Source organism: Triturus cristatus, chromosome 11, assembly GCF_964204655.1.
Source record: "Triturus cristatus chromosome 11, aTriCri1.1, whole genome shotgun sequence".
In the NCBI taxonomy this organism is placed as follows: Eukaryota; Metazoa; Chordata; class Amphibia; order Caudata; family Salamandridae; genus Triturus; species Triturus cristatus.
The window spans coordinates 115,816,958-115,834,146 of NC_140594.1; the positions used below are offsets into that span (position 1 = coordinate 115,816,958).

The 17,189-nt window shown below is 47.7% G+C and overlaps 1 protein-coding gene across 1 annotated transcript in view; it reads right to left on the reverse strand.

Moving 5' to 3' along the window:
• UPB1 (beta-ureidopropionase 1) overlaps positions 1 to 17,189 on the reverse strand; it is a 75,709-nt gene that overhangs the window by 20,516 nt on the left and 38,004 nt on the right. The window contains exons 2-3 of the mRNA XM_085635597.1: positions 10,852 to 11,023; positions 8,373 to 8,460 (exon numbers count right to left, since the gene is read on the reverse strand). Coding sequence (XP_085491723.1) covers positions 8,373 to 8,460; positions 10,852 to 11,023 — 260 coding nt within the window. The remainder of the gene's footprint in view (positions 1 to 8,372; positions 8,461 to 10,851; positions 11,024 to 17,189) is intronic.

Sequence of the window (17,189 nt, forward strand, 5' to 3'; positions counted from 1 at the left end):
CCACCATAATATAAATAATGCACGTCCGAGCACTGATCCAAGCGAGATACTACTCAACACGACAGAGGGACAACAAAGACAAAAGCTGTGAAAACATTAAGCTTAGAGAAATAATTCCCCTTAGTGTGTACAGCTATGAGCAGTAACGCACGTCAAAAATTATGTGCCAAGATAGCATTTCCAATTAAAAAAAATGTAGTTAATTGGAAATAGTGTACCAGAAACATATCAGCATTATTGGACCTCATAATATGACCATTGTAGTGCCCAGTAATAATTGTTGTGCCAAAGAAAACAAGACAGATTATGTGTACACTGATTCAGTCTTGTGTGTATCAAATGTAGGGCGCTAGTGAGTGTTAACAAAGGCTGTATTTCCATTCTACATGAATTTACGGTTGACTTCTTCTGGTGCTACTTCGAAGTCCAGGGCTCAGTCCTGAAGAAGGCTGGGAATCTCAATAAACATACTGGTTTTGAAACATGTCCACATGTACTGTGTGCTGTAAAATGCGCTGGAATTACACCAAATATGTAGGAGGAAATATGTTCCAATCACGTTTGATGTACACTATGGAGAGTATGGAAGATTATCAGCATTTCCATGTTGACCTCTCTGACATACATTTGTTCATGCGGTGTTTGCAAAATATTCTTAAAGATGCTGTTTAGATAAAATTGAATAACTTAGCTAAAAAGGAAAACACATGCCTTTAATTATGTGATTCTACATAGCAAAATAAATGCATTCATCCGAACTGTACGTTTCTCTCTATTGTGATATCCATTTCGGATGAAAGTTCCGCACTTCTTTGCATGAGGCGCTGCAATGACACACCGTTCTATGAGGCCCAGCTACTGGTATTGCTCCAGTGCTGGGGTCATGGTTTCAGCACCGTGCGTGTGAGGCTAGGGTTAGTGGGGACAGAGCTGTGCATCCACCATAGTTACTGACACCATATCACCAGGCCAGGATTCCCAGAATAGGACTGTGCAAGGGCCATGGTTCCTGCACCCAATCCACAGGGGCTTGATTAATGACAGTACAACAGTTTCACCATCATCTGGTCATTTCTCACCTCTGAGAGGCAATCTAAGTATTCAAGAGCTCCATCTTAAAGAGAAATGGTTCCAAGATTTTCTTGAATGGTACTAGCTGTTATTAAGGCCCAAGTTGCACCACAGTCTGCGATGTGCTTGTGTCGGCGACAGAGGCACGTCTGCAGCTGGGTTGGCAACTGTATCCCCCAAGTTCTTACTGCCATGTCTTTGTTGTAGGGTATTTATATATTCAGACAATGGTAAAGAGTTTGTTTTGCAAAAATAACTCAGTTGTAGGACTTGATAACAGACATGGAACACATCATTTTCAGAGTGCAAGGACAAGCTCTTTGGAGGAATAAAGTAAGCCCTAAAACACAAAGATAAAAGTGGCTAAATCATTTATGGGGTCATAGCCCACAAATGACAGTGATTTTTGGAGTCCTTCAAAACAACGCCTCTTGTATGAAGGTGACGTTTCAGCCCAGGAGTATAATTCACAGGTTCATCATCGGGAAGGAAGAGCAAATTAATGCATGTGAGGAAGGTACGGAGAAAAAAAAAAATGGAAATTTGGCTTAGAATATGGAGGAGTTATTTAAGTGCACTGTGCTCCAAAGTAGGAATCCATTACAGACTTACATGGCCGGTAAGGCCAATCCTGCCGAGAAAATCAATCAGCAATTTCAAAGTTGTGGAAGCAAATATCGAATTGGTGGGGGCGCTAGAGTGCCGACTGCAAGATGGCCGCCAAATAGTGAGGCTCTGCAGGCTGGATGGACTATCCGTCATTTATCTAGCGGACCGGGCCACTGACAGACTTCAAAGGACAGGAACTGCTCCTGACTTGACAGGGCAGCTGATGAAGGCACTCAGGCCAATGGAGGTGGACCGAAGGCAGCGAAAGACGCAAGGGAGCAGACCCGCAAGAGCGGCCCGTGGCAGCAAGATGGCGGGCTGGACTGCCTAGGCCGAGAAGGAGACACTGCGCCGGCAGTGGAGCGCAGTGTGCCAACTGATCGGCGGTGTGGTCGCTGAGCAGAGCGGAGTGGAAAAGACGTGCGTGACGTCTGAAGATCCTAACTGTGCCTGGACCGTGAGAAGCTGCTGGCGGACAAGATCTGCACTAGACCCCGGTGCCGCGGAGCGGCTGCAGGCCGCGGCGAACCAGGAGGGGCGCAGGGGCGGAGGTCGGGAATAATGCGGACGACTGTGAGCAGCGGACCCCCCTTCAGGACCAGGGCGGAGGTGAGAGAGTATGTGCCCGGGCTGAGGGGGTTTCGACCGGGAAGCCACCCGGCGGGGTAGTGTTGTGACATTGCTGCAGGCACCTGAGGGCCGCTGAGGAGGGTACAGACTGGCGAACTGTAGCAGGTCCGGGCCGTGGCCCTTTTGGGATAGGGACTCACCGACCCTGCTGTGCTGACCATCTCGGTGCGCTGGGAGCCCGGCTGGAGGGACAGCGGGTCCGTAGCGCATACACTGGGGAGCCTGGAGGAAACACTCATCGGCGATAGGGGGGGACGGGAAAGGGAACTGTGACACGTACCCCCCTCTGTTTTTCCCCCCACACTGATCAGCAAGGCACGTGGCCCGCGAGGAGGACGTACGATCAGCATCACTGAGTGGGCCACCAGTACCTAGCAGGTGAGTGGCTGGATGCATAGCACTGCGCTAAGACTTCCCTAACAGAAGTGTTGCTCACCACTTGTAACTCCTGAGATAGGCACAGGCCTCTATGAGGCAGGGAGAGACACCTGGAAATGGCGCACTGCAATAGGGGCACGTTAAGCGACAGAGGGCAACGGGCGTTAGGCTTCCGTCCCCTCTCTTGTGCATTTGTACTAACCGCAGACCCTGCAGGAGACCAGGGATGGCAGTGGGCGTCCGGCAGACATGCGGCAAGGAGAGGTGAAACCTGGCTGCAGCTGCACCCAGGCGGAAAAGACTGTGGTGCCCCAGTACTGTCATACCGTGCCCAAACACTACTGGAGAGAGAGAACAGCTACACGACCAGGCGAGCTAGGCACGGAGCTGCAGCCCTATGTGTCAGAGTGACAACATCTGTGGCCTCTGCACATGAAGCATGAAGTGAAGCATGGGCAAAACGGATGCAAGGCAACCCAAGATATCCTTTGAGCAGCGCAAACCTCCCAGAGGAACCCCGCCGATGGCCGAAGAGCAAGTGGCCCTGACCGGTCCTCGTACAGTGAACCTAACATTCGCAAGATGTTTACAGAGTTGAAACTATCCCTGTCTGCAATAGACCTCAAAATAGATTCCATGTCTGACCGACTGGACCAGCTCGGAGACAAGGTGCTGAGGTTAAAGAGCGCACCTCCTCGCTGGATGACGAGAGCAACACAACCCGGGAGAAACTGCTGCAAATGGAGAAGCTGCTGGAAGTGATCAGAAATAAGAACGAAGACCTTGAAGCCCAGTCACGGCGTAACAACCTAAGAATTCTCGGGATTCCAAAAACTACAACGATGACCAGTGTTGTGGACTACATAGACCTTCAGAAGACTTCTCAAGACCTCGCTCTTCGAACAGTAGCAGCTCCCTCCCCCCTTAGGGCCTTGAGACCCTCACGGGTATGTAGTGCGCTTTACAAATGCTATGATTGATTGCTCCCTCTTTGGCAACACCTTGTCAAAGGTCTGCATAGTAGAACACAACCACAGGTCACTCGCCCCGAGACCCCCTCCGCGAGCCCCGGCAAGACCAAGAATTGCAAGACTACTTAATTATAGGGACCATGACGTGGTGTTCCGTAAAGCCAGAGACCTGCAGGAAACCAGATATCAGGGAAACGCAATCTCCTTTTTCCCGTACTTTACTATATCCGTCCAAACTGCCAGAAGAGAGTTTGTGTCCATAAAGCAGCTGCTGCAACACCAGGATATTAAGTACTCTCTTCTATACCCCGTGAAGTTCTGCATTTTCCACTCTGGCAAACTTCGTTCTTTACTGACCCTAAGCAAGCCGCCAACTATGTCCGGGGCCTCTGGCCTTCCAAACACGCCACGCCCAAAGACAAGGAACGGGGGACTCAAGATCCTCTCAGCGAAAACGATTATTTAACTCAGCTGCGCATCATCAGGCGAACTGGCAGGATGTCTGGCATCACCGACATACCCACCGTAGGGAAGGAACTTGTGTATCAACCGCCGGACCTACGTGGTCTTGAATCAACTACTGGCTAACATCGCGCGTCGTGGACACCTAGGTGTCCAACAGTGCCCATCTCGCTAGGTCCCTCGTAGATCACGCGCCAGTCATACTAGAATTCATGCTGCCCCACGTTCCTAGCAGAGCGCTCACTTGGAGGCTCCCGGCTGGGGCTCTCCAAGACCAGGTCCTCCGGGAAGAGATATGGTCCGCAATCACAGAATATTTCGAAATAAACATGGGGATGGTAGAATCCCCGTCAACGCTGTGGGAGGCCTTCAAGACCATTATCAGAGGCAAGTGTATTGCCAAACAGGCAGTGGTCCTGCAGGCTCTTAGGGACGACCTTCGGCACCTGGCAAAGGAGATACGGGAACTTGAATCCGAGTACTTTGCCTCCATCTAGCTAGCAATCCTAAACCGAATCAGGGTCAAGATGGCTGAATTTGAAGTAGCAGGACATAGAGAGACACTGTATTGAGGTAAGGAGCCCTGAGCCCACCAATATGGTGAAGAAGACCGAGCTGGGAAAACCCTTGCGGGGCTTCTCAAAAAACCATGAGCAAACAACTATATTAGTGAGTTACGGATCGGCGACGATGCCTCAGCCGTAGGACAGGAGGCGGTACAAACAGAAATGATGGCTTTTTATGCCACACTATATGCTGTGCGCCAAACAGAGGCACAGCCCGATCTGCTCTCTTTCCTCGACTCTATCGAACTGGTGCCGCTAAGCGATAGCCGGCATAAGTACCTGGACGCGCCATTTTCTGTGGAGGAGGTGATAGGTGTGATCCGAGTGATGCCGGGGGGACAAGGCTCCTGGTTTGGACAGACTTACATCCACATTCTATAAGGAGTTCGAGCCACTCCTTGTGCCCCATCTCAACATGTATGAGGAGGCACTAGAGCAAGGATTCCTCGCCCCGTCCCTCCGAGTGGCACTGATCGTAACTGTCCTGAAACCAGACAAAGATCCCCTCCGGTGCGACTCCTATAGGCCGCTGTCCATGATCAATCTTGATACTTAAATACTCGCCAAATTGCTTGCATCCCAGTTACTCCTCCTGCCCCCCACTGTGCTCAGACCCAACCAGTTTGGCTTTGTATCTGGTAGGAGCACGTCCCATAATCTTCACACCCTTTTCACCACCATGCAAGAGATCAACCCCTCGCTACCAGCGGTGGCCATCTTCTTGGATGCCACCAAGGCATGCGACACCCTGGAGATGCCTTGCCTTTTTAAACTTCTCGCCCGCAACGGCTTGAACCGTTCTTTCTACAAAAGATTGCTATTTTGTATACGTCACCGACGGCAAGATTGCGGATAAATGGAGTGGTCTCACCTTCTATTAGAGTGGCACACAGCATGAGGCAGGGCTGCCCATTGTCACCCCTCCTGTTTGCTGTGGCTATGGAGCCACTTGCAGCCAGATTACGGCAACATCACGCGCAACGTGTCCTCAATTTCACACCACGGGTGATCCTAGTATTGCTATATGCGGATGACGTAACCTTGAATGTCAACCACCGACAGCAATCCTGGACCCACTCATCCATGAAATCACTAGGTTTGGTGGCCTCTCGGGCGTTACGATTAACTGGGGGGGGGGGGGGGGGGGGGGAGTCCAAGATCTTACCACTGACTGCAGCCACCGACGTTCCAGTCGGAGTTCCCACTCGAATGGGCAGACTCCGCAGTGAAAAATTTGGGCATATGGATTAGTAGGGACTCGGAAGAGCTCTGGAGCAATAATTACGGCAAATTGATGAGATGGCTAGAGAGCCGGCTGCACCGGTGGAGGTCACTCCCGCTGTCATTAGCAGGCCGGATTGCTATCGCTAAGATGGTCGTGTTGCCCGAGTTTCTATATGTTTTTATTAACCTCCCGCTGCCCCTCACTGCGGAATTCAAGAAGAGACTTCAATCGAACAGGATATCCTTCGGCTGGGCGGTGAGGCAGCTGCGAATTGCTTAGGAGACACTCACTCTTCCATTTGAGCAAGAGGGACTGGGAACTCCAGACATGAAACTATACTACAACTGCGCGTAGGCTCAATTCATGTTCCATTGGGTCGACCCAACTTAGTTTATGGCACACACCACCCCAGAAAGCGATCAGGTAGGCCCTGTACCGCTCCATATGGCAATGTTCCGACGACAACATCGACCCTGGCCCGGAATCAATCTGGTCGGCTGCACAGTCTGGGCACGGCAGGAGCTTTGACGTAGGGCACGGCTGGACACCATGTTGGCACCCTCGGTGCCACTCACTAGACACCCAGCATTCCTCTTTACGGCTGAAGCAGGAGTCTGCCAACGGTTGCAGAAGCTACAGCTACACACGCTAGGGAATGAATTTCCTGATTGGGTGTTCAGAAGCATGGATGAGGCACTAGGGGATGACCACACAGGACTGCTGGACAGATTAACATATTTTCAGCTCAGAGCCGCATTGCGCATGACTTACGATTCATTCGCGATAGCACCACCGACATTCCATATCCTGGAGGACTTCCTAACCAACGCGCCACTTCGCATACTCATTACTCGCCTATACTCTGGTATGCAGCGTGAGTCTCCGATAAGCACCCCACCCGCACAGCGTAAATGGGAGGAAAGCCTGGGAGCCCCCTTTGAAGAGGAAGTGTGGGAATACTGCTACACACAGGCAAGGGGCTGTCACCAAACTACAGATTGCGATTGATTCACTTCAAATTAATTCATAGGCTTTATAGGACCCCTGTTTGGATGCACAAAGCGGGTTTGAGTGATGACACATGCGGTGTGCCTCCTTCCCGCACTTCGCATGGGAGTGTCCCGAGGTCCGGTTGTATTGTGGAAATATTTTTGATGCACTGGAGGAGGAGACGGGGCACAGCTGTGAACGGTCCCCGCTGGTCGCCTTGCTTGGATATGTGTGCAATGTACCGTCTAAAAACAGGAAGCGGACTGCCATGCTTCTGTTGCTTGCAAAAAGGAGGATCGCGATTTGTTGGGGCCGCAGGCGGAAACCCCTGGTGGCTGACTGGCTTAAGGAAGCAGCTTTATTTGCCATAACCAGCTATCAGAATTTTGGGAACTAATGCCTGCGCAGGTGCGCCCTAAAAACATTTGGGAACCGCTGCAAAGCTACCACGCGACCGGGCGGAGGACCCTGCTAATATTGGATAAGCAGACGCAAGACGAACGCCCCAAAATGGTGCGATAGCACGGCTGGAATTTCAAAATCGCTTCGTATTCGATAGCTAGAGAGACCCCCTTTCCCCCCCGCCCCCCTCTTTTTTTCTCCTTCTGTCCTTTTATTTTATTTGCTTTTTCTCCATGATAGCTTTATGGACTCTCGTAATGCAGAATGAGCTGTGACCAGGATGAATACCCGAGTAGCCTTAGCTGGCCAAATGGACACAAAGATGTAACATGCTATGCTGGACCGGCAACACATACAGCCTGATGTATACAATGTATGAAGATACTGCATTTTTATACTGATATTCTCTGAACCATTAACCCCTCCAGATGTGCAAGGGAAGATAGATGCGTGTTGTATTTGTTTGAAAATTATAAATTTAAAATAAAAAATAAAACTAGCGAATTGTTTATTCGATACAAAAATTAGCGTGACCTACAAAAACGGTGGACGAAATAAGGTAAGAGGTGATTTACTCACAGTTAGTGAATACTAAGGGATGCTGCTACAGTTGAGAGTTGTGTTGCAGGGATTGCTAGCCTTGTAACTGAGTACCAGCAGTAAATCCTGGGACAGGTGACAGGTGCTGCAACTACAACGGGCAAGGATTTCAGGCAAAAGACCATTCGGACCGTGTATTCAGCACCACACCACTGCACCGGACTGCTTTGTTGCATACTACTTTATGGTGTTGGCTTGCTTAGGAATCTGTAAATAAGATGATAAAACTACTTTCTTGCAGCAAGCCACATTCCAAAGACAAACAAGACCAGGACCTCAAGCAGTCACCTCTCACCCCAGCCATGCTGGACCAACAGTTGCCTCTTCTGTGTGGTCCATTTCAATCCAGAATAGTGTTTAAAAAAACTAAATGTTTGCAATGGGCCAACGCTTTATTGGGTAAAGAGGAGCCTATCGGGCAAGACCCCATTCCCACCACTTCCTTTCTGGTTAGTGGAAAGTACTCACTCCAAGCCTCCTGAAAGCACACAATGTTCACTCCACACAGGCTGGCCACCTCTACTATGTCTCCGATGCGCTTGTGCAGTGCCGCTACCTATGGGGGAGGACGAGACAAAGACACAAAAACACATTGGGAGTACCTCGAAGAAAGAACACTCAACAGAACAACCAAATTCCTTTGTCTCAAGGCACAGAGTAGATTTTCAGAGGGTCCTTCTTCTTTTAAATTACCCCCTTCCCCCTTGGATAGCCACTTATGGGAATTTCATGGAGCTGAACTCAAGCTTGGCGAAAATGTGTAAATCTTTGACATCCCATTTCACACCATTATCCTGTCCTGTTGGCTCCTATTACCTTGGATGCTGATGAACTGATTAACACATAAGCTTTCCATATTTGTAGTACATAGGCTGTAATACAGAGTGTGAATAGAATTAAATTAATCATAGTACAAAGACACTGTCCAAGAGCGAAGAAGGGGGGTGCCCTTTCAAAGAGATGTTCCAGGTCAGTTTCCATTTCATAGTTTGTTTTGTGTTTCCAATGGTATCTAAGGCTCTCTTTCCTCTTCTCCTAGAGTCTGTAACTCATTGAGATTTGTATTTTTCAATACCAACATCAACATAATAGGATTCTCTTTCAATTTCTAGAGTTCTCTTTGTATAAAGCGTCGGCAAATGCAATTTCACCTCTGTAAAGGCAGAGAAATATGTTCCCCAAGGACAAACAAGGTGATTTCTTATCATGCGTCCTCTGCATCCTTGAGTGGCTGGTAGGGATGGGATAAAGCCAGTCACAGAGCAGACGCGCTCCTGGGCCTCCGCATTTAAAGTTGCTTGCACAGGGCGGGGGAGAGGGTCTACAGAGGGTTTAGCAAATTGTACAGCGACGGCCACCATAAACAAAGGGTGGTGGGCGGGTGGCGTCATGCCGGGGGTTAGAAATACGATATTAAAAATTTATAAAAACATACCTTTTGCCACCGGCCCCCTCCAGCATTGTGTAGTGTTCGCCGCCTCTCCTCTTCCTGGTCCCAACAGCCCCTGGGACAGACTCTAATCCAATCGCTGTGCTGCACGCAGCGCGGTGATTGGTCTGAGCGGGCAGGAAAGACACCCTGCTCAGACCAGGGAGTCTGTGGGGGTTTCTCCAACCCAGCTGCTCAATGCAGCTGGGCTGGAGAAAACCTAAAGAGTGCATGTGTATTTTGGTCGGCCTGGGATGGCCAGCCAAACACTCATGAGCACCTAGGGAGTGGAGTGCACGTAGCAGTCCTTCGCCCCCTCCCATGCCAAGGCCCCACCCCTCCCAACACCCCTGGCTCAGAGCCAGCAAATGCAAGATAAAACTATGCAAGAGCATGGTTTCATTTTACATTTTCTGGCTCTGAGCCAGGCAGTGGGGAGAAGTTCCTCCGCCATTGCGGAGGAGCCGCCACTGAAATTGTAGTACATTATAAACGAATGGCTGATGACATTTGCAATGTGAGCGATTAAACAAATAAAATGACCACCAAATAAAATGACCACTTAACAAGTGACGCAAGTTCTAGGATACCAATTGGCAATTTCTGCATGACCGCAATCTGTTGCGCAGCTAGAAACTTTCCTTCATCGGCTGTCGACCTGGTCCAGCAACATTCGGCCAAGCGGATGAAACATGAAGTCAGATCCATGGGAACACAAGTTCTAAGACTGACTGTGGCAGGCCCACAAGCCCTCACTGAGACCCAATCATAAGCGCTTCAGAAAACTCCTGACAACTACACTTTTTAGTCTGGATTCCCACATGGATATTCTATGCTCCCAGGTGCCGACACCACAAAACATTATCTACGGGCACCCACTCTATTTGTGGTATGTTTTGTTTAGCACAAACCTATACGAAAGGTAGCGGTGTTTCCTACAGAGGCAAAGATACAGTCAAAACAGTCACTGGAGAGGTAGCTGGTTCCGAAGAATGGAAGTGGATTGTTACTGCATTATTATGTATCTTTCTTCAAAGCCCTGGGTCTTCAGCACTTTCCTAAACTGCAGCAGGGTTAAGGCAGCCATGACTGGTACAAGGATGTTGTTCCAGATCTTAAGCGCATATATGGAGAAGGCTTGTTGCTTTGTTCTAATCGTCTCCAGTCTCCTGGTGTTGCTACCACATTGTATGCATTTGCCCCCAACACCAATTCTTCTATTAACTGTACACTCTTCGTTATATTATGTGCATTTATGAAGTGCAATGTTGGCCAGCTACATGGCTGCCTGTTGCCTTAGTTAGGAGAGAATCATCTGCTATTGGGGAGTGTCCCTACAACTGGGTTTGGGTCGTACAGCCTATCCCAGCATCCATCTGTACGTGGCCTCAGTGGTTCCAGATTTCCAAAGCTGGTACCCAGTGAGGGTGTGGGTTCTTCGACTCTTCCCTGTATGTGTGAAATGTGCTCAGTAGTAATTCACCTCATTAATAGCACCGTAGACCATTGAAACCCTACCTGCTCTCCTACAGGCTTGTTGGTTGGCTCGACGATCTTGTTCTGGATCAGTCCCACCCTCACAATGCGAGGTTTTCGCAGTTGCTCTGGAGCCGCCTCCATCTGGTGCCCCTGCAGCTCAAAACCGAGCTTCGCCGCCGCCTCCACCGCATCTTGGGGCAAATCGAGCTTCCTGCAACGGGGGAGAACAGTGAGTGAGCACAGAGCATGTGGCCACAGGACAAGTACACTAGCAAGGGTGTACTCAACAGGGGGCAGAACATGTTCACAGAACGCAGTGGCCCAAATGTCACAGAAACATACCACTTTCTATGACAGCCCACTACCCTTATAAAATTCACGTACTATAGTAATGAATAAGCAAAAAGGGGAAGGTAGCAGAGAAATAGCATTTTGTATTTAACCTTTTTATAAAACCCAAGAATCAAGCCTTTATCTCTCCATGTATTTACATCATGGCTAACGATGAACAGCGAGGAATGTCTAAGGGAAAGTGCCCCTTTTTGACATGGTCACCCCCATCTTTTGCCTGGTATTTAATGTGATGCTGACTGGAAGTGCACCGGTCCATGCTAAACAGGTCCCCAGTGCCAGATCTCTTTCCCAATACTGTGCCATTGTACCCCAATCGGCAATACCTTTGGCACCCTTCTGTAAGTCCCTAGTAGAAGGTACCCCTGGTACCTATGGCAAGGAGACTAAAGAGGGTCCCTATGGGCTGCAGCATGTATTGTGCCACCTTAAGGGACCCCTCACCAAACACAAAGACTGCCACTGCTGGCTGCGTATTTTGGTGCAGACAAAAGTAAAAACATGACATGTCACACATCGCTGTGTGCCACATCCCCTAACACTATATGTAATATTTGAAAGTCACCTCTACAGCAGACCTCACAACCCTAAGGCAGGGTGCATTATATTACACGGGAGGACATATCTGCATGAGCAGGTATGCCCCTTTGCTGGTTAGTTCCATTACTACCAGTACAAGTGACCAGTGAAGCCCTTTTAAAACAAGTGCAGGACACTGGTGAAAAAGAGTTCCCCAGCTACATGATGACTTCACAGAAAATAGGGTTGTTTGGTATCAAACATTTCATATTAATAAATCCACACCGATTCCAGTGATGGATTTATTAATATATATACACCCAGAGAGCACTTACAGGGCCCCCTCAAAACCTACCTAGCCAGCCTGCCACCAGAGAAGAGTTTCTGACCTCCACAGGTGAGGGACTTTGTTCTCAGGAGGACAAGAACAAAGCCTGCTCGAGCAGAGGGTGTTTACACCCCTCCCACCGGATGACCTGTGAATTAGCATTCCAAGGCAGGAAGCTTCAAAGAGCCCACCGCCTTTGGTATGCAAATCTGTCTAGCCTCAGAGGAGAGGAGACCAACCCCCCCCCCCCCTTGTACAGCACACATTTGGTGCCTTGACAAACGATAAAATAGTAGTCAGGTAGGCATGCCCACCCTCAGGCTAGTACCACCCCTAAGGTGGGCTACCTGAAGCGGATACAACTATTCAGAGTCTAGCATCTTTGTGATGGTACACTTAAGAAGTCTGGGACAGGGTTATGCCCACTTCCAATACGAAGTGGTCATATAGGGGGTGTAGTGGCCCCAGAGGTAAGTAGCCCATTGGCTACTACCCTACACTCCCCAAGCACCCTTAAATGTAGTATATAGGGGAGGCCCTGGCACCAGGAAATTAGACCCTGCCAACCTGAAAGAAGAAGATGGACGTAAAGCGTCGCAAGAACAGAAGAATCAGCAACTGACTTGGCGCCAGCCCTGCCGGCCTGTCTTCTGACTTCGACAATTGCACCCAAAAATGATTGTCCTGCAGCTGTAGTGTTTCCTAAGCCTGGAAGACTTGCCAGCACTTCACCCGAGAACCAGGAACTTCTGTGGAACAACGAAGCTGCTCCCCTGCATCCTGCAGGTACCAAAGTCTGAGCTGTGAGGCTCCAAGACAGGGAAAACCCGATGCCAGAGCTGAAGTGGCCAATTATGCCAAAGTGGTCCCCAGACCCTCCAGACTCAAAGCCTTGGGTTTCCTCGCTGTGGTCTTCGATGCCGCCTGTAAGCCTCTGTTTGCAGGTCCCCTCTACCGTGACCACTCCTGGTGGCGCAAACCCAATGCCTAAAGATACCTCTGCACCCGTTGCCCCTGGCCCGTGGAGAACAGGACCGAAGGTGTCCCCACGTCCCTGAGCATTGTGAGGTCTGAGCACCTCTGTTGGTTCTGCCCGACTGTCCTACCACTCGAAACCTCCAGCCTCTTTTTGCGAAGACCGATCCTCATAGATTAACATTGGCTACCCGGCGCTGTATTGCACCACAGCACCCAGCTGCTCTACTGCCGCAAGAGGTGACCTGCTGGTGCTGCCTAGGACTTTGCCCATGCTCACCTTAAGCCCAGGAGATTGGTCTCATAAGTCGCTGTACTCTACATGTGTTTATTTTTCCTCCCATAGGATAGCATTGCAGCGTCAGAACTTGGCTCTGCCCTGGTGCTCAGTAGAACTGCCAGGGACGTGGGTTTACTCTTTAATGGTAAACTATCTATGAAAGACCATATCACCTCCATATACAGTACATGATTTGGTACAATGCGCCTCCTCAAGAAAATCTTCCGGTGGCTTCCTTTGAGCTCAAGGAAGACACTCACCCAGGCCTTAATCATCAGCTGCCTTGATTATGGCAACGGCCTAACCCTCGCATCAAACAAATCCCTTTTATCTAAAATGCAGGTTGTCCAAAGCACTGCTGCTCGCATGATCAACAACTTGCCACCACAGACATGGTCAGCCCATACGCTTATAGAGCCCTACATTGGCTGCCCATCCGAAACAGAGCTCTGTTCAAACTGCTCTGTCTGATCTACAAATCTTTGTCAGGTTCAGGTCCAAAATATTTTCGGGATAGACCCAATATGCATCTCCAGAACAGGAATCTAAGAATCAACTACTTCTTCGTCTGCAACGCATCCGCACAGCTAAACATGGTGGCAGAGTTCTCGTACCTCAGCCCGTACCACTGGAACAGACTCTCCCTGCACATCCATTCACGTACCAGCCTGACCGGTTTCAAGAAACACCCCAAAACCTAGTTGTTCTAGTATTGCTTTTGTTTGTTTCTTCTACCTGCCTGTCACAGTGCCGAGTTGTGCGCTATACCAAGAACCAAATAACATAACTAAGTGTCGACTTCTGAAAATCGAGAGCATTTCTTTCTCTAAACGTACTTACTTGATCGTATTGATTCTGGGCCTAAATATATATAAAGATATATGTTATTTTTATCAATTGGTTGGATCTCCTTATTGAGTTGTGTGCATCATTTAATGATTATGTGTGTATTTTGCAGATCTCGAACACTCCTCTCTGATAAGCCTAAGACTGATTGACCACACTACCCCTAGAAGAGCGCCTTGGAATTGTTAGAGCAAGCCCCTGTCCACTCATAAGGGAATACCTGGACTCTTTGCATGGTCTAACTCTTTTTGGTACACCATATAAAGATCCAGCTTCCTACAATGTCCCTCTACATAAACATAGTTACTTGGAGCCAAACAATTGAGAGTCACTTTTGCTCGTCAAAATCAATCATTACTTTAAAGGTTAAAGTAAACGTTTATTATGATTTTATTTCAAACGTGGGGCTGCAATTACATATCAGACACACCTGTGTACAACAGCCTTTACAGTCATCTTTAGTAAACACCATGCTCGTGTGTTTATTACTGGGGCAAAAAAAGTTAAGAAAAGTGAAAAGCAAGCACATGAGTTTAAGATGGCCAGGGATGCTGTAAGACCATCCCGAGCATTGGCAGCCCTCACATTTAAATGGATGAGACTTCTGTTTTAACAATGCTTCATTTTGTGAACTTCAGGTAATTTGTTGGGCAGGTCTAGGAGTTTGCGATGGTTGGGTATGTCTCTGGGACATACTGTACGAAAGAGAAGAGAAAGGCGAGAAGGAAAGAGGAGGAATTCCTCTGGTGAGGACCTATTCAGGCTAGTAGTAGCTGCTAGCTGGAGGTCAGATTCCTCAGAGAGACAAAAAAAACAAATAACAAACAGAATTCTCACTTAATCATATCTTGCAACTCTAAATACAAACAGGCCAATCCAAACTTCTTGCAACTACCAATCTACAACTTTCAGAACTTACCAATACCCAATTTCTCATCATTACTAAAGTAGAATTTAGCCAGAAAACTGTTTTCACGGATCTCTCAACCCGTTCTTCATCAGGGCTCTGAAGGCCAATTTTGCCTGCACTTCCATCTTCTCTACGCTTCAAATGTACAGTTTTGCAGCATCCCCAATGCCTTGTTTTTGGCCCTCCCAACATCACAGCAGCCCCATTCCTCAATTTCTTGGTATTCTTAAACTGTGTGGCAACATAGGCAGTCTATTCACATGAATAATTGGTTAAGAGTCTCTTAAATATGCTTTGCTTAAGAGATTTGCTTGTTGAGGATTCAGCAGAAGACATTGTTAGTATCAAATCCACAAAAACAATTAAAACTAAAAATAGATTAGGGAGATATATATATATATATATTCACTGAAAAACCATAGGTTTCAGGGGTGTTATAGTTAGCTGGACTTTTCACTTGTACAAAACCATGGAAATTCCCCCGTTATAGCTAGTTCAGCTAACTATAACTCGCGCGCCCGCAATGCACTGCTGATGACGTCACATATTACATCACTCATGACATGGTCAGTGACATCACTCATGACATCACTGATGACATCTCAAATGACATCACTGATGACATCACTGATGACATCATCCATGGAGTATGTGTTTCTGAACAATTTTAATATGTTTAATATAGGGACCTGTTGAAGAATGAGTGGGTGTACAAGTGTGTAAATGGATGATTTTCTGTGGTGCGTAACTGACTCTATAAGTGAGTCATTAAATGTATCTTACTGCAGACTAGTGACTAAACTGTGTAAATGTCTGTATGTTGGTGTATAAGTGGCTGCATGGTTTTGTGAATAGCTATATGAGTGTCTATATGCGTTATTGATTGCTTGTCTCAGTATCTGTATGGGTTCCTGAGTGTTTGTGTGGGTAGGGTGTGTGTGACTCTGTGCATACATGTGTGAGTGGGTGATTCTATGGGTGCATGGTTTTAAGAGTGCATCTGTGATGGACTGTATGGTTGAGTGAGTATGTATGGGTGTGTTAGGGATTGAATGTATATCTCAGTGGTACACTTGTGACTAACTACATATGTGAAAGGCAGTATATATGCGTGTAAGAGTATATAAGTGGGTAGATGTGAGAGTGTGTGATTGTGAGAGTGACTGTATGGATGAGTGTGTGCTTGTATCAATGATTCTATAAGAGCGTAAGAATGTGGTACTATTTTTATGAGTAAGTGAACTTAAGTGTGTATAAACGCATGGGTGAGTAAATGGGAGTGTGATTATTTGCATGACTGAGTAGGTGTGAGAGTACCTCTATGGATGATTGGTAGTGTGTGAGGGTCTATATAGGTGTATAAATGCATATGATAGTTTTGTATGGAGTGACTGTAAGTAAGTGTGACTGTACAGGTGAATGAGTGGAGGTGTATGTAGACCTAAGAGTTAATAAGTGGGTATCTAGTTATTGGTATTGCAGTATGTATGGTTTTGAGAATGGAACTCTTAAATTTTGAGTCAGTGTATCAAAGGTTATATTAGCGTAACGTGGGCACGCGGTGCGCGTAGCGCACCGCGTGCCCACTGTGCGTGCACGGCACTAACTGCGTAAAGTAAGCGCGCGGTGCGCGAAGTGCACCGCGTGCTCACTCTGCGCGCAAAGCGGAACGAACTGCGTTAAGTGGGCGCGCACGCCACGAACGGCGTAAAGTAACTTAGCATTTAAAAAACCGTACAAATTCACTGAAAAAACCATAGGTTTCACACACGTTATAGTTAGGAATTAGCATTTAAAAAACCTTGCAAATTCAATAAAAACCCATAGGTTTCACACATGTTCTAGTTAGCTGGACATTTTACTCATAAAAAACCAATGAAATTCCCCCGTCATAGTTAGTGCAGGCAACTATAACTCACGCGACCGTAATCCTCTGCTGATGACATATGTGTCTTTATGAAAAAAAAATATTTGTAATATATGTATAGCTAAAATTTAATGGAAGAAGACATGGGCAAATAAGTGTCTAAATACAGTATTAGCATCAGCAGAGGATTGCGGTCGCGTGAGTTATAGTTGCCTGCACTAACTATAACGGGGGAATTTCATTGGTTTTTTATGAGTAAAATGTCCAGCTAACTAGAACATGTGTGAAACCTATGGTTTTT